This window comes from Mandrillus leucophaeus, unplaced genomic scaffold (assembly GCF_000951045.1).
Source record: "Mandrillus leucophaeus isolate KB7577 unplaced genomic scaffold, Mleu.le_1.0 Scaffold296, whole genome shotgun sequence".
Lineage (NCBI taxonomy): Eukaryota > Metazoa > Chordata > Mammalia > Primates > Cercopithecidae > Mandrillus > Mandrillus leucophaeus.
The window spans coordinates 210,550-231,154 of NW_012103098.1; the positions used below are offsets into that span (position 1 = coordinate 210,550).

Consider the following 20,605-nt stretch of genomic DNA (forward strand, 5'->3'; position numbering starts at 1 on the left):
GCCACTGACCTCCTGTGTGATGTCAACAAGTTACTTTACTTCTCTGAATGTCAGTTTCTTCATGTGAAAAGCAGGAATAATAGTCCCTAATTGATGTGTGGTTGTGAGGGTGAAACTATAGGTTGAACAATATGAAGTCGTCAATACTCAACTGTTTTTGAGCGGCAAAGATTGCTAGTTGTTACAGGATCCTAAGTGAAAATGGTCATCCTTTGGGAAGAAAACTAGGGGAGCTGGTGCTTGCAGGGAATCTGGGAGTTTTTAGAGAAGGTTCCAGACCATCCTATCTCTGCAAGGATTACTGTTTCTTTGCACTTTTAAGTGGCTTGATCTTAATGGGTTATCAGCAGACATACACTTCTGAATGATGACCTCAGGAACTCCCATGATGCTTACAGCCTGTTTTGGGAAGTTAGTTTCTTAAATGACAGATAGCATCTTACTACACTCAGGACTCCAGTTTCTTTCTCAAATACAAATCTGTAAAAGAAGTAGCAAAATACTAGACCTATCACACAATTCTGCTTGATTTTACAGAAAATAGAGAATACATTAGAATGAACACCATTGCATATAATCCAAGTGGGCATATCCAGGCTCCAACACCTATAGGCTGAATGACCTTGCGGATGCCATGTCAGCTCTTTGAGTTATATCTACCATGAGATACAAGTAATACTGCATCAGTCACAAGTGCCAGAAAACAGTTAAATGGGATAGGGATTAGTCCCTAGTGCAATCCATCCATCTGTGCAGCCTTTCTTCTTTTTTTCCTTTCCCAACCAAACAACTTTCCTTCCTTTTCCTTCCTTCCTTTTGCCCTCCTCCCATTCCTTTCTTTTTTCTATAATTTTACTGAGCATCTGCTATACGCCAGGTATGATTCTAGGCCCTGAGAATATAGCAGTGAATAAAACAAGACAAAAATCACTGCCTTCATTGTTTTTAATTTCTACTGGCAGAAAAGAGATAGTAAATTATATTAAAATTTAACTTGAGTGCATATCAGATGGTGGCAAGGGCTAAAAAGGAAAAGGGAACATGGAACAAGAACAGGGAGGACCAAGAGATAAGGTGGGGGGGGCGGGGAGAGAGAGACAGAGAGAGAGAGAGAGAGAGAGAGAGAGAAAGAGACCATTGTAACTATGGAGGTCAGGAAAGGCTTCACTGAGAAAGTGACCTGAATGAGGCAAGGAAGAGTCATGTAGGTGACAGGGAGGGTGCTCATGGCAGAAGGAATAACAAGTGCAAAGTCCCTGAGAAGGGACTGTACCTTCCCAGAAAACTGGGTTAAGGGTGTCAAGTCTGTTTTTCTAGCTGCAGTTTCCATCCTCCCAACATCATTCACAAAATCCTCTCTGGCTGTATTTCACAGGACCTATAAATGAAACTCAGAAGAGATGAGATCTATCAGGAAGATCTTTTTGACTGCTTCTTCTCTGGGTTCCTAGGGCACCAAGGAAATTTAATTGTTCTCTTATTTTTTCACCTCTGATGTTGGTCCTTCTGATAAAAATCACATCTACTGATGATTTGAACTGCTGACAATAATGACCTAAGCTCTAATTTGTTGAACAATTACCATGTGCAATACATATAAAAGATACAAAGTGGCCAGGCACAGTGGCTTACATCTGTAACCCCAGCACTTTGGGAGTCCGAGGAGGGCGAATCACGAGGTCAGGAGTTCGAGACCAGCCTAACCAACATGGTGAAATCCTGTCTCTACTGAAAATACAAAAATTAGCCAGGAGTGGTGGCACGCGCCTGTAATCCCAGCTACTCAGGGGGCTGAGGCAGGAGAATCACTTGAACCTGGGAGGTGGCGGAGGTTGCAGTGAGCCAAGATCACACCATTGCACTCCAGTCTGAGCAAGAGAGCAAGACTCCATCTCAACAACAACAACAACAACAAAAGATACGAAGTGTTGAAAAAGATTAAAAGATTCATAAAAGAAACAATTTCAGCAGGTAGAACTATAGCCCATACCTTCAATCTCGGTAATGACTTTTTATATTTTTGACCAAAATCTACCTATTTGCCATCTTTGTAATCTCTGGCATTGGCAAAGCATGTGGAAAATTCCTACATTCTGTAGGGAGTTATTCCTTATTGAAGATCCTATAGAAGTGTGGTTGCCAACCCCAAGGAACTCCTTCCCTCTCCAAGAACAGAACAATAATCACACCATGGCTCCTGGAGATGATGAGACCCTCTACTAGTTGGCCCAAGGGGAAGCAACTTTCTTAAGTTCTATTACTCAGCAAAGCTGGCAGGATTGTCAGTCTTTTTATTTACAGAGGACCAACAGAGAGAGGAAGATATGACCTCATTTGTGTGGATAAGCAGCTACTCTCCCCCTTGCTGAGGATTTGAGCTAATTTCTTGCATAGTGGTTACAGTTAGCTCTGAAATTCTATGTGACCGTTTAGCCTCACAGCTGTGGAACATACAGGAAGAAGACAGTGACTGAAAAAGAATCCAAAAGACAATGCAAAACAACTGTGTGTATCTGTGTCTCCATGCATGCGTGTGTGTGTGTGTGTGTGTGTGTGTATGTGTATGTGTGTGTAAGAGAGAGAGACAGAGAGAGAGGAAGGGAGGGACAGGCCCATGTATTGAAGATTGACCAAGGGAACAGACCCATGAGAGGCAATTAATCCCTTAATAACCTCTCCTTCTATTGTTCTGATCATGAGTTGTTTCTTCAGTTTGACCTCACATGGCTTAGACATGAATTTTCTGGCTTAATGGGCAGTGATGTCCACAGAGCCAACATGGCCCACAGAGCCAGAAAATTCTAGAAGTGAAAACATGATCCTGAGAACACATCCTGGAGAGTGTCTTGCCCAAGTCAGAGTTGCCTGTGTTCTCTGGTGTGTCTCTGGGAAGAGAGACCACACGGTTAGCTCTTTGGTGGGCACATTCTGCGTTCTGCCCAGCTCACAGTGAGCCCCTCTAATTTCCTTTCCACCCCCATACAATCTCACAATTACTTGGGAAGCACAAACCAACATCCCTGAAACAACATGGGCAGGGACCATCGGCAGTAAACCAGAGGCTATCTAGGAGTTTGGCGTCTCAGGGAACATTCACCTCCTTCCTCATGCCCTGTGGCATCACCTGAGAGTGCTGTGGATGGCCCAGCTTCCGGAAGCTCACCACATGCGTGTATAATCAGTTCTGACCAATTAAAACTTGGCTTATAATTGACCTTCCTATTCCTGACTGTCTTCCCTATGGATATCCAGAAAGACTACTGTTCTGGGCCAACTTCTTCTCTGTGGATATGCAAAACCTGATGACGTGGAAGTGAGTCACTCAAGGCAACTCAGGGAGTGGGGCCCTTCAGAAATGATGTCTACCACCCCGTGAGCTCCTAATGCTGGGACAGGTAACCTCTCTGAACTACCGGGTAGTTGGGAGAAGAAAAGGACAGCACGTGTGACAGCAATTTTAAAATTTAAAGAGCTATCACAACTGCTCCTGTTTGCTGAGCGTTTACTGTGCCTCTGTGCTTTATGAAGACAAGAGGGTCTGGGAACTTCAAGGTGCTACTTACTCCCTCTGACCTATGTAAATCATTTAAATGGTCACATTTCCCATCGCAGCCAGGGCTGCCATGAAACACAAGTGAAATATGTGGCTCAACTGTGTAGGAGAGACTAAGGCTCTCATATCTCTGTTTTCATGGTTTCCCCTGGGCATGAGTTATTTCATAAATTTGTATTTCTCCCAAGTACCAATTTTTATATATGAGAAGAATATAGTTGAGGGATGATTCCTATTTACTTATATTCTGCTTTCATCCACAAAGCTGTTAACTATGAGTAACTCACAGTCAATAGCATCGTGGATGAAAGCAGAATATAAGTAAATTAAATCACAACCCTGAATTAGAATTCCTGCCATTCTGAATTCTAGGCACAACAGGGAAGAAGAAAGGTATTAAGAATATCAAGTAGGCATTTGTTTGAGTGGGATGTCCAAGGGACTGGTCAGAGGTGTGGACAGATGAACAAGTTCTTCAGATAACTCAATAGCTGGCTCCCGAGCTTTCTTCCCACACCAAAGGATAAGACGAGCCAGGCAGCATCTTACCTTCTTCGATGGTTACATTCCCTCGGAAGAAATATTTCCCATGACCTCTGGAGAGCGCCACACCTAAACTGTGCAGAGAGACAAAGCAGATCTTGAAACCCCTGGCATCAACTCGAATAGACTTGTGGGCTAACATTTTTTAATTTTTCATTTTTCACATTTCCATTTTATAATCTATAAACAATTTTTCCAACTGTTTACTTTCAAAACCCCACTGATTATCACTGGTGTTGGTTTTTCTTAGGTTCAATCAGCTGCTTCAAAGTCATTTCTGATTGGAAATGCCAGCAGCAATTGGCTACTCTTTGTGTTTTCAGAGTTGTGGCAAACTGCTCGCCCTTCCAGCAAGCCCTTCTCTCAGATGCCCTCCCAAGGACTATGCGGCCTGCTCTTTATACACCCTTGCCCTGCATTCAGCCAGAGATGGGTCTCTCCATCCTCTAGAGTTTGGGACTCAGGAAATTGACCCCTTCTCAAGGGCAAAAACAAAAACTTCCTCTACCACATGAGTGTAACCGCATTGGTGTTGCAGGCTTCTTTGCCCAATCCTCTCCCTGGTCTAACAGGTTTTTCACACTCACTGGTTTGATTTAAGATCCATTCTGTTTTTGTCTAAAGCAAGAGACTATGTTTTTAAAACACAGTCTCTTACTTTAGAGAGACTACTTGGCAAACCCACTTAGCAGCTCATGTGTTCCTTGTTTGCTCCTGGTTCCACATGGAATCCACCCATGATCCTTGGCAGTTTAGGACAACAATGCTAGAATTTATTTTTCAGATTATTCTATAGTCAGTAAACTCCTTCTCTCCTTAGCTCTGAGACACCAGTTCAGGAACATGAAGCAGGCCTACTGAAATAAATTTTTACAAAACGAATTACAACACTAAGTTAATAGTAGTGGGAAATTTTAGAATGCTACATACACATCTGAAAGCAGGCAATGAGGCAAAGCCATTTTTCAGGACTGTTACAAAGAGAAACAACAGGATTCAAAAGTAGACAAGCACACAAGGACAGTTCAGAGAAATGGAAACAGAGGCACAACATGTAGGGATGGATATGCCACCTCCAGGTTTGAAGGATTGCTTTTTTTTTTTGGTCATGGAAATAAAAGGTGAAATGGAACTCACAAAGCAGCAAGTTCAATGGTTAAGGACCCTGGTAAACCTCTGCACTTGTCTTCACCCTTAGCGGGAACCCCCAAAGCATAGTTGCTTGACAATGAGATGCAAAGCCACGGCAGATTGAGTGAGTTCTCCTAGGTGAGCCTGAACCATCTCCCCCCCTTCTGGAAAACAAAAGCAGCCTGGGAAAAGCCCCTTCCTCACTCTTTCCAGCCTTTTGGCAGGGTGTTTGGTTATCTTCAGATGATGAGCTCTGAGAGTGTCAGCAGGTTTTGTACAAACACAACTGATGGGTCTGATGGAATGTCCATGTATTATGGTCAGCTCTACCTGAAAGGAGTACCCTTGATGTCTGTATAATAGTAGTCATTTGTCATCACCAAAACCCGTTTCTAGATTGAAAAAAAAAAAAAAAAGTCGTAGAGAAAAGAAAACATGGTTAGTCTGCTAAGTGACGTCTTCAGAAATAAATAAAAATAAATGGACACACTATGATCAGGTTAACAGTACTACATGAATCTTGTTTGAGATAAGTAAAGACAAGAGAAAAATGATCTCAGCGAAAGATATTTATTCCAGATATAGCTTTCAAAGCTAATTTTTCACAGTGGTTTGTTTTAAATTAAGCGGCAAAAATGTTTGAGAAAAATGTACCCCTTTGTCCACTGTCTTCTTCACCTCCATGGAAAACTTCCCCGTCTTTCGATTCACCATAGCATTTCTCAACTAAAATGATAAAAGAAAAGTGTGTTAGTTCTTCCCTGGTTTATCATGTAATCTGGACACCTTGCATCCTCAGTGTGCCGTGGAGCCTTATACCTCGAAAACAGACTGAAGAAAAAACACCCAGCTGCTCGTGTACAATGGGAGACAGGCGAACAACAATAAATAAGTGACCTTCATCTTCAATTTGGGGAGCTCGTGTAAACTTCAGGACAATAACAAAAGAGCCTCGACAATACTGACGAATCCCGGGAGTCAGAGAGTGAACTCCTGGAGACCTGCTAAAATGCAGAGCAAGAATGTCTCTAGGGACGAGGTACGTTTTCAAAAAGGGTACTGATTTGTCATGGAGAAATCACTTTTCGAAACATAATCGAGTTAAAGACGTTTTCCTACACAGTAGTTAAAAAAAAAAAAAAAAAAAAAAAAAGGCCAAGCATTTGGAAGACAGGGGTTAGCCTTTCCTAAGATGAATCATCTTTAAATGCTCTCTGAGAAATCTGGGTCAATTAATGACCTTGCTGATGAGGCAGTGAACAGGAGCGACCCTGTATCTGATTTTTGGAGGTCCCGTTTAGGAGCAGTGAGCCTGGCTCTCCTCCCCCACCCCCGGCTGACCTCATCTAATTACATGTGGCCCTTCCATGAGTTCAGAGGAGGACAGCAGACACGGTGATGAAAGATGTGCCGTCATGGGCACCAAGGCAAGACGACAGAGAAGGCCAGTTAATGGAATAGGAGCAAACGCTGACATGCCACAGCCTGTCAAGAAAGGTTCTCTCTCCACCCCTCTCTTGTCTTTTTCATCTTTGCCCCTTTTCTCCTTTGAGGAGCTTGAGTAAGATCTGGCCGATAGAAAACTGCAACACTAGCAAGCAACCTAAATTTGATTCGAGGCTGTGTAGATTTGGGTTTGCAATCTCATCTTCAGTGTGAGTGAGTAAACGCGTAATTTTTAGCTGGAGGCATGTATAAAATAAAACATATATTTTACTCTAGATTTTTTTTAACAACACATAATGGGCATTTCTGGAAATATTTTCCCATTTTAACTTTTGTGGTTTTGGACATGGAGAGCTGGTCCTAATTAAGTCTACTTTCTAACTTTTAAAGAACGGCTCGATTTATCTTTAACATGGTTTTCATTTTTCCTCTTTCTGGTGCCTGCCTAAAGCCATTTGGGACCTTCTCCTCTCACACTCTCCAGGCAAACTAGAGATGAGGTAAGCCTCTCTGTGTCTCCATGGCACCCCGCCCCCAACTCCCAGTAGCACAGAACAATCAGCATGGGGGTCTGGGAGTGTCCAAGGCCAGGGTCACTGGTGCCTCCTTTAGTCTTGCTCTTTTCTGAAATCATAACGAAAACAGGTTATACTTATTGAACCTACTTGTGAGGTAGGATGGCACTGTAGGTAAGAAATGGACTCTGGAGCCAGAGCTTTACGATCTTGGCTATCTCGATCACTTACCATCTCTGTGACTCAGTTTTCTCTTCTGAAAAATGGAACTAATGCCAGCACCCATCTCATTAAGTTGTAGTGAAGACTGATGAGTCAATATTTAGAAGAGTGCCTGGTGCCTCCTAAGCACTCAATACGTGTTAGCTATCCTCCATCATCACCAACACCATAGTCAACAGCATCTTTATCATCGTTATCCTCATTACCATCTTCCTCATTTTCACTTAGTGTCAGACACCTTTCAGTAGCTTAAGGCATCAGGATTCGGACTTGAGTTTGCTTGACGCAGATGCACAAGCTCAATGTTTACCTTTCCAAGGTAAACTTTTTGACTTTGAACCATGTAAGAAATACCTCTTATTCTGACGATGACCCTCTCATCTCCTATTTTAGTAGACTTCATTGCTATGTTGCTCATGAACCACTAAATGGATTCTCTTCCAACTTCCCACGCTGAAAATTGCTGCTCTTAACTGCCTGTAGGTTTGCATAGACCAAAACGGAGACAGCCCCAGGTAAAGAGGTAAATCACGGTATCAATGTTCAAGTTTTGCCACTGACACAAGCCAGCTGTCCCGTGACCTCTCTGTGGCTCACTTTCTTCCTGTTCATTCATTCTGTCTAAAGTGTTCATGAGTGAGGACTCCCAGACCCGAGGGATCCTGTCAGGTGCTATAAAAACGGAGGTCATCAGATTCCTATGAAATTCAGATACTACTGAGAGATACTACTTACTGAGCTCTTACTGAGCTCTTACTGTGTGTCAGGCACAGATTTTAAAACCCTCAAACTTATCTGCTGAGGCACTGTTATTATCCCCATTTTACAGGTGGAGAAATAGACACAGATAAGAAGTTTGCCCAGGGTAACGAGGCCTCTGCCTCTTGAGCCCATGCTCTTAACCTCTGCTTCCCAAATCAGAAGAGAAAGCACTTGGACAAAATTAAATATTTTATAGCATTAATATAAAAATCATATAGTATTTCTGAGCTTTTAAAAAACCAAATAAAATGTTTTAAAAATTGACCATGTCATAGTCTGAGGTCCTAACTTCCCGGCAGACTCTTCTACAAGCTCTAAGTACTATGATCTAGGGTTGACGGGAAGGTGGTTTTCTCCTCCTTGCCAGAGGAGGAAAGGGAGTTTGATGATTTAATAGACTGTCCTGTGAGAATACAGCATTGTGAGGCGGAGCATTCTAGAAATGTCACTTTTTTATCTTAGGAGGCTGTGGCTTGAGAAAAGGAGCAACTTGCCCAGAATCACAGTCACTGGCACCCCTAGGTTGTAAGATGGCAGAGGAGTCCTAAACACAGGCCAAAGTGATGGGGAAGAGCAATGCAATCTGTCCCCACCTAGGGCAGGGAAGGTGTGATGTTCGCTGCTTTGAACTTGCCACTGCCTGGATTTACGACAATGAACAACTGGAAAAATGCAAACGGCCTGGCAGAGGAAAATTTCCAAACAAGTTTTGATGTGCCCATATGTTCGCATATTATGTAGTCATTAAAAACCCCATGTGCAGCTGTTCAACTTAACACATAGAGAAAGGCAAATTAAAACATCAGTGGCATACCTTGATTTTTCCATATCAGATATCAAGCATCTGCAAGTGTGATAATGCAGTGGACATTAAAGCAGCTTGTACCACAGTGTACTCAATAAAATAAGAGGTAACATCTCCTCAGGCTGAAAATACTCATCTGGCGACAGTGATAGCCTCTCCACTCTATGAGAACCACCCTTTCCCCTGGGCCCTGCACTGTCCAGTTCAGATGTGCTTCTCCAGAGCCCCTGGTGAATCTGTCTCTCTTCTGCAGTGCTGAAGCTGCAGCTGCTTGGATAACCACTCAAAACACCCACTTTCCTGCCAACCTCGTTACAGCTGGAAGCCATGTTTCCTGTTTCATTGTTAGCCTGCTACTCTGACCAGCCATGTTATAGCTCATTAAAGCAGCTTTCCCCAGAGGTTCACTGGCCACCTTAAGTTGTGTGTATGATTATGGAATGATAGCTCGTGCTCCTAATGGTGGCTCATTGGCCACATTAGAACATGAGTCTCACCTTTTCTGGTGCACAGGCAGCCTGCATTTCTAAGCCCCTAATGACATGCAACCACGGACAAGCTGGTGGATTAGAGAGGAAGGGAGACACAGTGGATAAACAGGTCTGTCATTCCCAAGCAAGCATTGAACCAGCGTAGGAAAACAGACTTGGGCATGGAGAACCTGTACAACGTTCTCTCTCTCTTCCTCCTCCCCTATGGGTCAGCCTGGGTTTGGAGCAGGTGGGGGAGTGTTGTGATTAATTTGGGTGTCCAGAGCTCAAGCATGAGCTGGAGAGACACTCTGGGAAGGGTATAAAAAAGAATCAAATAAATGATTCTCAGAAGGTCTCAGAAATATGCCCCAGGAAAAAGGCTTTTTTGCCTTATAGGGCTTCTGGCAAAAAAGACTCCGGAGAAATTTTCCATCAGAGTCATCACGGGTATGAAGCAATGTAGTTGCCTAGAGGGTAGTAGGGGAAAAAGGCTTATACCACAACGGAAGGCATTGTAGTTAGATTCAAAGTAGAATCTATGGGGCAGTATTCACAACAATACCATGCAGAGAAACATCTGTTTAGCAGCTACTACGTGCAAGGCACTTCCCATCTTTACTGCACCCCGAAAGGAAGATAACCCATATACTATGCATCACTGAAATAGAGTCTTCAAGGACTCCTGGACTCAAGGAATTAAGGGCTCTCTCTATGTAATATCCAAGTGTCAAGAGCACGGCTCTGTGGGCCAGACTGCCTGAGTTAGAATCCACACTCTATGTCCTTAGGCCATTACATCCATTCTCTACCTCAGCTTCTCTACCTGTAGAATGGAGAAAACAAAAACACCCATTTCATAGGTTTACTGTGAGAAATAAATAAGTCCACTCATGTATATCACTTAGAATGGTACTGGTGTATAGGAAGAGCTAATATATGGCAGTTATTATTTATATGAGTTTTTTCTATTAGTAGATATAATCACATTCAATGTGGAAAGCTTGGGAATAACTGAAAGTTAATAGGAACAAAACAAAAAAAATCATCCTTAATTCCTTGTGCCATCTCTGAAAATTTACAACCAAAGGATACACGCTATTTTTAAGATAAGTTTCCCTTCCCAGAGGGGATCTACACTGGCGATTCAGACTGGGCTATGCATGTCTCAAAATCCTCTGCTGGCACATGAGTACCCCAAAGATCTGCTCTATTTACTGTATTCCTGACCTGATGCCTAACTCATCCTGAAGAGTGGGACAGAAGTCCTGCTCATACTCCTCTAAATAATTTTAAATTGTTGTCTTTTTTTCTTTTAATTTTAGCCAGTCTATTTTATATGCATTTTAACAGTATATATGAACTTACTTCAATTTTGGAAGTATGCAGGTTGTAACTGTGGTTATTAAATTCAGGAGCCTACTTCCTAGAGAAGTAGAACTCACCTTCCAATAAGTTCTCTGCATCCGGGCAGACTCCACTGCTTCTTCCTCAGTGGGCTGTGCTTACATGGTCTTTCCTAGATTTCGATGTAAACCCTGTCCTCTGCTACTGAGGTGCAAACCCCAATGCCCAGCACATGGACATGTGAGATTTTGTGCAGACTTCACAATGATGCTTTCTGTAGATTGCAGAATTCTCCAATTAGTGACGTGCAAATCCCCAGGAGAGAAATGGTGGTTTGGGTTTTCCCAAGTCAAATATGTTGATAGAGAAGAAATGCACCATACTCCAAGGTGAAAGAGACTCAAACCAAAGAGATAACCAGAGACCAATCTGCGTGGAACAAAAGCACCGGACCCGCTTGAAACACAGGAACTCTGAAGTTGGACGGAGAGAACGCAGTCCTGGGTGTCAGGTGGAAGTGAAGAACACGCATGTGAGACTGCGAATCCGATGCCTGTGGCTCCAACAAGAAAGGAAAGTAGGATGAGGAGATACAAGGTGTTCCCAAACTGTGATTACTAAAGGAGACATTTGCTCACTGAAAATTAGCTGGGGCACAGGCGATGATTGGAGTAAGCGGAGTCATACATCTCTTCAAGTAGCACGCAAAAAAGGAGACGATTCAGTGAGGTCACAAACAAGCAAACAAACAAAAATAAATCAACAGCTAAAGTGAAGAAGGAAGAGGAAGGGCAAAAATGGAAAGTCCCCTCCAAAGATTCATAGCAACTGTAAATCCACAGGACATTCATTCATGACAGGGTCCCCTGAGGACTGATGAGGTCAGAATAATACTAATAATGGATACCACTTGTAGAATGCTCACTGTGTCCCCAGAACGGTGCAAGTACTTTTCTGTTTTTCAATCTATTAATCCATTTAATCCTCAGAACAGCTCTATGAGGTCGGGACAACTGTCATCACACTCATTTTCTTGGGGAAAAATAAAACAAAAAACACAAAATAAAACTGAGGTCTAGAGAGGCATGATCACCCACCCAAGCCAAACATCTGGCAAGCAGCAAAGGTGGGATTTGAACCTGGCAGGAGTCTAACACCTGAGTGACACTCCTCACAACTGCGCAAAGCCAGGGTGGGCACATTAGGTGCAGGACAATCCTGAACTGACCGGATCCTTGTGACAGTGTTTAAGGAGCAAGAAGATTGAAAACTCGACCATGCTATTGAGCTGACACTATGTCAGGCCATTGGCTTGCGGGGAAAAGGGTATGGAGGAGGAAGGAGCTTTTATCAAATGGCAAAGTTATTTTGTCTAAACTTGGGTTTAAGTAGTAGACTTAGTGCAGATGAAGAAGAAAAGAGGTTACATTTCTAAAACAGGTATGGCTCTCGCATTTTACAGGCAAGGATGGAAATGAGAGATTTATGCTAGTTGAGCTGGTGACAAAGTGCAGAGGGTGTGGAAAGAAGGAAAGCTGCAGTAGAAGCACCGTGATGCTGGCCTCATGTTCTGGAAGGCATGAGAACCCAGTCTGGGATTTCAAACGGTTCTCCTCAACATCCCTTTGGAGAGCAGGATGCAGTGAGAGATGGAAACAATGCTAACTCAACAGTGGAACTTAAGAAAGGACCCCAGACGAATCTGGGGGTGGGTAGGGCAGAGAAACGTGGTCTCGGTACAGAGACACCCTAAGAAAAAGTGAAGAGTAGGGACCCAGATGGAAACACCTGGGAAGTTATGATTTAATTAAGGAGAGTCCACCTGGATTCACACAAAGGCAGCCGTGTCTAACAAATCTGATTTATTGAGGAAGTACCAAGAAGACTTGACAGGGTTAAGTCATGGGCATAAGGAGAGCTTTTGATAGAGCACCATAGGCTGAATCTATGTGGGAAAAAGCATGGGGTGCAATTGCAGCAAGGCCGGAGCAGAATGAAAGGCTGGGAAGGTACAGGAAATGGGCAGCCTACCAAGCAGGAGGAAAGTGAGCCTGCAGAGCCCTGGGCTGCACTCTGAATACAAGGGCTGTGCCCATGAGGTCCTGACAGGTGAATTCTTGCTGCACAGGAACCTGCCTGCTTGGCCTGCAGGCACTGACTGCACCGGGCAGAGCCTGCTATTGCCCAGCCAGATTCCACTGAAGATGTCAGGGGCCATCCACTGCGCTGGGAAGGAGGCTGGAGTCATCAGCTGCAGAGGGGACCGGCGTCCGCCAGGGGATGGTTTTAGTAGACTGCACAAGCAGCTGGGGTGGCGGGCCTGTCTGCAACTGGTCCGACTGACCGGCCGGAGAGTTATAAAACTCCACACATGGTACAAAGGCCCATTGTCTCCACGTCTCCATGTCCCTCTGGTGGCCAGGTGTCCCTTCAGTGGGCCTCTTGGCCAACTCCTGGGATCGCCCCAGGTACAGAAGTGGGTACAATGCAGCTCCTTCTCCACGAGGCCTGAAAACAAATCACTTACCACGTCATCTCGGTCTTCCCACTCCACCTCAGAGAGGTCAACGCTACTATAGTTAGGTTTCCTTCGCTTTTTTCCTTCTTCATACTAGCAAGGGGAAGAAAAACAAGAAAAGAAAAGAAAAACGAAAGTCCGTGAAGTCTTCAGCCAGGGCAATCTTTATCTTCCCAAGTCCTGTTTCACGGACAGGGCTTCGGAGGGGACCGATGTGGGTGAGAAGCCCAGCAGGGTGACAGTCCTAGGGACTTTTAATGACAGGAAAGTCAAGGTCAGCTGCCTCTAAACATTTGCTCCAAGTTGGGAGAGTAGAAAAGTTAACTCTTTGCTTGATATGAATTTACCCTGTAGACTTCTTGGATTCCTAAACAAAGTGCAGAGGGTGTGGAAAGAAGGAAAGGAGATGCAAAGGAAAATCTGTCCCCTCCTTGAATGGGGTATGTGTGTGTGTGTGTGTGTGTGTATGTGTGTGTACACATATATAGTATACATGTAAACAATGTAAATTCTATAAATGATAGCAGACTAGTTAGCAGTTGGATTTGTCTTCTCATTGAATGGGGTGTGTGTGTGTGTGTGTGTGTGTGTGTGTGTGTGTGTGTATTCCAAAGCTGCTAAAACTCAATCCATGATACGAGAAAGGGCTTCTTACTTACATTTACCAAAAATCTAGTCATATCCCCCTATACTTTATAATTCTCCCTCCTCTACCTTTTGTCTCAAACCTACCCGCACTCCTTAGCTAGGAAGCAAAAGCACTGATCTCCACAGCTGGGGCTGGGCTCAGCATGCTGGTGGCATTTTGCAGACACACGGAACCATCTATTTGTTGTCACACTGGCCACAGCAGTACTGAACTAAGCACGGCTCTTTTACCTGGCGTAGACGAGGGTATTGGGAATCACAGCCAGATTTAATGGCTGTTAGGGCATTTCTCCGGAAAAGCTGATGAGTGTATGAATAACTGGGGAAGTGGTTTTAGTTTTCTCCCCTAAATCACTGGTGTTAGTCACCCTGCAAGCCTACCATTTTATCGACCGGACGTTCTTGTGTCTGGACGTTCTTGTGTCTTGAGGCCTTTCATGCTGGTTGTGGGTGTTTATAATGTAGGAAAGTCTGCCCTCTGCTGCAGGCTAAGGATTAGCAACCCCTTTACACGTTCATCAGATATGGTTAATGGCACACTGGAAAAATATATATGCATGCATACTGCTTTCTTTTTCACTTTTCTCTCCAGATTGGCCATCTTTTGATTTAACTGGAAGGTTCTAAGTAAGATACAGGGTCAGTCTAAGTATTTTAAGACCCCAAAACCATAGGTTGCCACTTTGGACACTGACTAGCTACTGTGGAGACAGGTGCTGAGGCCACACTGGGCATGAAGGAGAAAACTGCCACCCATATGTTGAACCAGACAAGTGTAAACTGACCCCCAGTGCGATGAGGGGAGGGCCAGACGGGGTCGATCTTGCACCACTGTGGGGCCAAACAGGGCCAAGTGTCTATGCATGCACTCTTTTCTTACCTGTCAACTGCATTTCAGGAACTCTGCGACCTCTCTGGAGACTCCCCCTCCTCACCATTATCTAGGATGGTGCCTAGCCTCCTATGGCCAGTGGGCTCTTACCACCCTGATCAATGGTGAGCCCACCCCCTACTCTTAGGTTTTCAATTAACAGACATTCACGGCCAGTTTTATGACATCAGATCCACTCCAGATGAAGGGGAAGGAAAGTGGTTCCCTCAGAAGCCGCTGTAAACAATAGCAGATTAGCAGTTGGATCTTGTTAAGGAAAGTTCCTGTGTGCATGGAAGCCCTGGTCCTTGTGAGATGCAGTCTTGGGCTGAACAGAAAGAACAGGAACGAGATCAACCGGAGTTGTCAGCAGTGGTGCCTTGCCCCTCAGTGTGGAGGAGTGCAGGCAGGGATGGTCGTGTCCCCCTGAGGACTTAGAGTCAGACAGTCATTCTGGACCTCTGTTGCCTAAGAACCATTACTGACACTATTAGGCACCCCAGAAACTCACACAGCCCAGATCCTGAACTTCACAGGCAGAACTTTCATAATTTCTCAGGTAGCCTGATGCTGGATCTAAACTGTCTATTCAGAGGAAGTTCTTTCTTTGGTCACTTCAAAGTGCTTCTTTATTCATTTATTCAATGCACATTTATTGGACACCTACTAAGTGCAAGGCACTAAAGATACAAAGTCAATTAAACAGTGCTTCATTCTTTCCCAAGGACTTACTTGTAGTTTATCCTTCTTAATTCTGCTTCTTGAAGGTCAATTTATTGCCCATAATGCATTTGGGAAAACAGGCTCTCACATGTTAAATAAATTAAGTAACAACTTAAATAAGATCGCATAGCTAGTATGGTAGAGGACACTCCACCCACCACCAGCCCCTGTTTAAATTTTCATGTCTAAGCCTCATGTTATTTCAACCACTGTTAAAGAGCTTTGAAAAAAGACTACAAGCTCCACAGCAACAAATGCTCCTTCGTCCTCAAAAAAAAGGTCCATGTGTCTTTTTCAGAGGAGAAGGTCACAGTGGCTCTGCCATGTCACACCACTCATATCCAGCTACTCCAAGCTTCTTTCCTCAGTTGCAAATGGGTAAAAACAATAGTACCTCAATGGCAAAGAAAGGTTGAGAGTATTAAATGAGATATTGTATGTAAAATGGCAAGCACATTCCTAGACACAGTAAAATCTTTTAATATTCAGCTAGCAAGATTCCTGAGAGTCATGCATTTCGTGGAATGACACGCTCATTGATATTAAAATTGGCTAATATCTCATTTTCCTGAAATGAAGAAGATCGTTCAATAATTTTACTGGCCACCATTCTGCAAACCATAGGCAGAGAGAAGCTGTTTGTTGACTATGATGGTGTCAGACAATCACATTCATATGTCTCTAACTAGTGTGTAGCTTACAAGTTTGAACTGAAGACTCTCCTGGCAGAAAAATTCATACTTGTGCTAAAGAACCCAAGTCATTTTAGATGGTATTTGGCAAAGGTGGAATCAGCAGATAATTATTGACTTCTGATCCTCCCCAAATGTCTTTACTCATTTTTTATAATCTCTCAATAAATACAGGACATTGCACCAAAAAGGTATTCAAGATATTTGGGATGATTAGAGAGTGATGGAATAAAATATTTCCCATCATACTAGCCCATGAGACACCATATTCCAGCAAGTCTCTATAATCTAATTTCATGGCAAGCTACAGATAGGGGGTAGGGATACTTCCTCTGGAACACTGTTTAAGAATGCCTTTCTACAATGTCTGCTTAGCCAGGTATGGAAAATGGGTCTGAAACACTTTTCATTTGGGTCTTTATTAAAGAATAAGCTCCTTTAGAATATAAACAGTCATGCAGCAGAGTGATTAATTTGAGTGAGAGAAGGAAAAGTCAGTGGGCTGTTGCATAGATATAACAGGCCAAGAGCTATGAGACAACTCTAACGTACTAAGCCTAAATCCACCTACCTCTTTTCCCTTACTAAGAAAGTACATTAAAAGGCCAGAGAGTGGCGCTCCATCAGGAAGGTTCCTATGCTTTGTCCTGCCACCACCCATTCCCCACGTTTTCCAGGTTAATCACCTCGGTTTTCCTGTAGGGAACTCCTTGGGCACCACTCCCATTAAGCATAATTCTAGTGAAGGTACAGTCATGTGGCCTGATCAGTGAGGGAGGTCCACATCACTCCAGGATGTCACTGGTTCAGAGGTGGGTACGTAACCCACACAAATTCAAATGAGATTCAATCTGGGATGCATTCCTGGATTTATCCAGAAAAAGAGGTGTTGCTAAGGTACCAGGATGGGAACTTCGAATAGCTCATGGTCATCTCTGCCACTACTTGGAGACAGTCTTACCGGGCATGAAGCCAGTGCAGGGAAAGCAGAGAAAGGATATGAAGAGAGTCCTGAAAATGTGGTATATGCACCTGGATCAGGCTGTACCTGAAACTCTTGGATGTTTTGTATATCAATACTTTATCTCCACATTATCCCCCTTCCCTTTTAAAGGCTTTTTTTTTTTTTAAAGCTGGCTCAGATCTTAAGCATTGAGTAGTCAACAGAATTCCAACTTATATATATTTAGTGCCTTTATTTTTTTCTTTTCAAATAAACTGCTTTTAAAGTACATGTTATGTGAGGTATTCACAAACATTGGTGCTTTCATGATTATCGAGGAACATGTGATTTATAAAATGCCTCACTACTCTCCAAGATACACGACTGTGTTTGAACACAGTTGATCTCTCCTTGGCTACTCACCCTCACCCCTCACCCCCATGAGTGACAGAAAAAGAACTAAATTCTCAAATGTCCAACTCCCAGGCCCAGTCTCCCCTCTCCCATGCAGTTTTAAAAGGGGACGAATCCCAGGTCCCTCGGCTCCACAACTCCCTCTTCTTCTGCGTGAGGAGTTGGTTACCGGGGCCTAAGCATTGTGTATGGCATTTGTTAGCGTATCTATAATCTGTAACTTCCTTTGAAAATGTGATTAACAAATTGCAAACGGTTTCCAAAGGTTTATAAACAGATACTTTGAGAGCCACAGGTAGGTTTGTAGTTTTTGGTGCCTGTTTTATGAAAAAAATCTGTGGGGGAGAATTTAATAAGGAAAGATATTCTGTGCTATGGAATACTTTGAGGTGGAGTTTCAAATAAAGGCCAGATGTGGGGAACACACAAACAAGCCCTTGGCCTAGCAGGATGGGACAAGAGGGCACCCATCCGCAAAGCAAGCTGGAACCAGGACCTGCCTGCAGCCCAGAGCCTTCCTGGCCGTATTTAATGGTCTGGATACCAGCACCCTTTTGCGTTACCTACAGACTGACTTTGGAGGCACAATGGGCTGGGCCAAGGCAATGGCCATGTTGATTTAAATAAAACAAAACCCCTTTGCTCTTTCTGTGTTCTTCTGGGAAAGGCCAGAGGAAATCAGCTGTACACATCCATGCAGCCTCTGTGGAACAAATGCTGTGTGTGCTAGTAATTGATAAACTGTATGTGCCACTCCACGCTGCCAACAGGAAGGAAGGGGATAGAAGGAAGGGGAGATCCCCAACTGCAGAGGAAGAAACTTTGCCCAAAGCTAATGCCATCTAGACATGGGGTGTGGCCGAGGGCTGACAGCCAGCCATTATCTGGGGCAGATGTTTCTCTCCCAGGCAGCCGCAGTCCTCAGCTAGTGAAGATCTTTAGGACGTCCTCTAAAGCCCTGTGTCTTCTCTTCTACCTCAGGCTCAAGGGACCATTTCAGGTGAAGGGATGTAGGTACGCCTTACTCCTCTGTATGCAAGAGATAAGGACCAATGGCCACAGGGCACTCCATTCCTTCACTCACTCATCCATTCTTTCTCTCATTCACTCATTTGTTCACCTACATATTCCACAATACTGTTGGACACCTAATATTTCTCAGGCTTTGTGACAGGCCTGGGCAAGCCTTGGAGGGCATGGAAAAGGCACCCAGGGAGAATGAGCTCCCACCCTCATGTTGTTGATCCCAGTTCACTACCAGTGAATCAGGCTTCATCAAGGGAACCCATTTAGAAGGGTGCTTAAAACCAGGGCCCTGGAGTCAGACTCGGATTCTAATCAGTTCTACATGCTGTGTGGTCTGGGGCTGGGTGTGTACCTCTCTGTGCCTCATTTTCCTCATCTGTAAGATGGAGGTAAGGGCACTCAGCTTACAGGGCTGCACTAAGAAGCAAATGGGTATAAACATGGTTTAGGGTATAAACATGGTTTAGCAAGGAGCCCAGCATATCCTGTGTCTCAACAAATATGGCCTGAAAACACACCCACTCGATCAGTACTAACAACGGCTGATACTGATTGATGAGGTGCGGCAGCCCCTGCCCTGATGCAGCTCACCCCCAGGTAGGAAGTTCCTTCACAGGTAAAGGGGTTCATAACAGTATCTTGTTTATAAATAGCCCAATTCCTTTAAGGAGGCTGTTCGACCTGACTTGGTGCTGATTTGTCTCAAGGTCAAGGCGAAGGCCAGGGGGGCCTGTGGCAGAGCAAGGGCCTCCTCCCTTTTGATTCCATGTTGCCAACTGCACACCAAGGCCTCTGGCTGCAACAGACTGAGAGGAGGTGGCCCTGGGGAAAGGCAGCCCCAGTGGCCTCTGTCAGCCCCTACTCCCTTGGGGATCAGTAGCGGGAAGTGGGGGGCATGAAGTCACAATCTAAGTACTTTGAGCGTTTGTTGTTTCCTTACTTTCCCCCTCTTATCCAAGTAATAACTGCTCATTGGTGAAAATTTGGAAAACAAGGAAAAGTATACAAAGTGTTTATTGCCCTTACTAACACCATACCGGGGGCGGCACCTGCCATTCTGCCCTTTCCCAAAGGGTAAAAGTACTTTGAATCAGTTACTGTTTTTACTTTTCAAAGTTCATTGTTTCCCTAACAAGGAATTTATAAAATGTAGCAACTAATCTGTTCTGCTTTCCAAGTGACTGCCTTTAGAAAAGAATAAAAAAGCGATTATTCCCCCGCTGGGCAGTTTCCCCCTGCATTTCCCATCATTCATCATAAGGGTGAATGTTTCTGGTGCCAGGCTCTGTGCTAACAGCGGCACGTGTCTCGTTTCATTCTCCCAACTCCAGGTGAGGGATAACTGCTTCAGAGATGGGAAAACGCAGCACCCAGGAAGGGCGGGTCACGTGGTGACGTGGGCGACAGGCAGCGGCATCATGGTGCAGCTGGCCTAACCTTGTTTCTGAGCCTGAGGTCTGGTGGTCACTGGCCGTCGGCACTGCCTCCCCTGAGGTGCTTTTCTCCTGGTTAATGCAGGTCCTTGGTTCAGATGGCGACTGCTGATGGGACTGGACCCAGAAGATCCATTAACAGTCACAGAATCACACTGGCAGTGAAATCCCACTAGCTGGTCTTGTCTCTGTTACCAGCTGACTCATTTGGCCTGCGCTGAAACTGAGCTTGTTGGCCAGGGATAGGAGAATCAGTGTCATATTAAGAACACCTAGGCCGAGGCCAGGCACAGTGGCTCACGCCTGTAATCCCAGCACTTTGGGATGCTGAGGCGGGTCTGGAGTTCGAGACCAGCCCGGCCAACATGGCAAAACCCCATCTCTACCAAAAAACACAAAAATTAGCTGAGCGCAGTGGCGTGTGCCGTATTCCTAGCTACTCTGGAGGTTGAGGCATAAAAATCACTTGAACCTGGGAGGTGGAGGTTGCACTGAGCTGAGATCACGCCACTGCACTCCAGCCTGGGCGACAGAGACTGCCTT

General features: G+C 44.4%; 1 protein-coding gene across 1 annotated transcript in view; it reads right to left on the bottom strand.

Moving 5' to 3' along the window:
- Positions 1–20,605, bottom strand: part of CACNA2D3 (calcium channel, voltage-dependent, alpha 2/delta subunit 3) — an 801,189-nt gene that overhangs the window by 187,173 nt on the left and 593,411 nt on the right. The window contains exons 17-20 of the mRNA XM_011986171.1: positions 13,322–13,405; positions 5,882–5,953; positions 5,558–5,619; positions 4,103–4,170 (exon numbers count right to left, since the gene is read on the bottom strand). Coding sequence (XP_011841561.1) covers positions 4,103–4,170; positions 5,558–5,619; positions 5,882–5,953; positions 13,322–13,405 — 286 coding nt within the window. The remainder of the gene's footprint in view (positions 1–4,102; positions 4,171–5,557; positions 5,620–5,881; positions 5,954–13,321; positions 13,406–20,605) is intronic.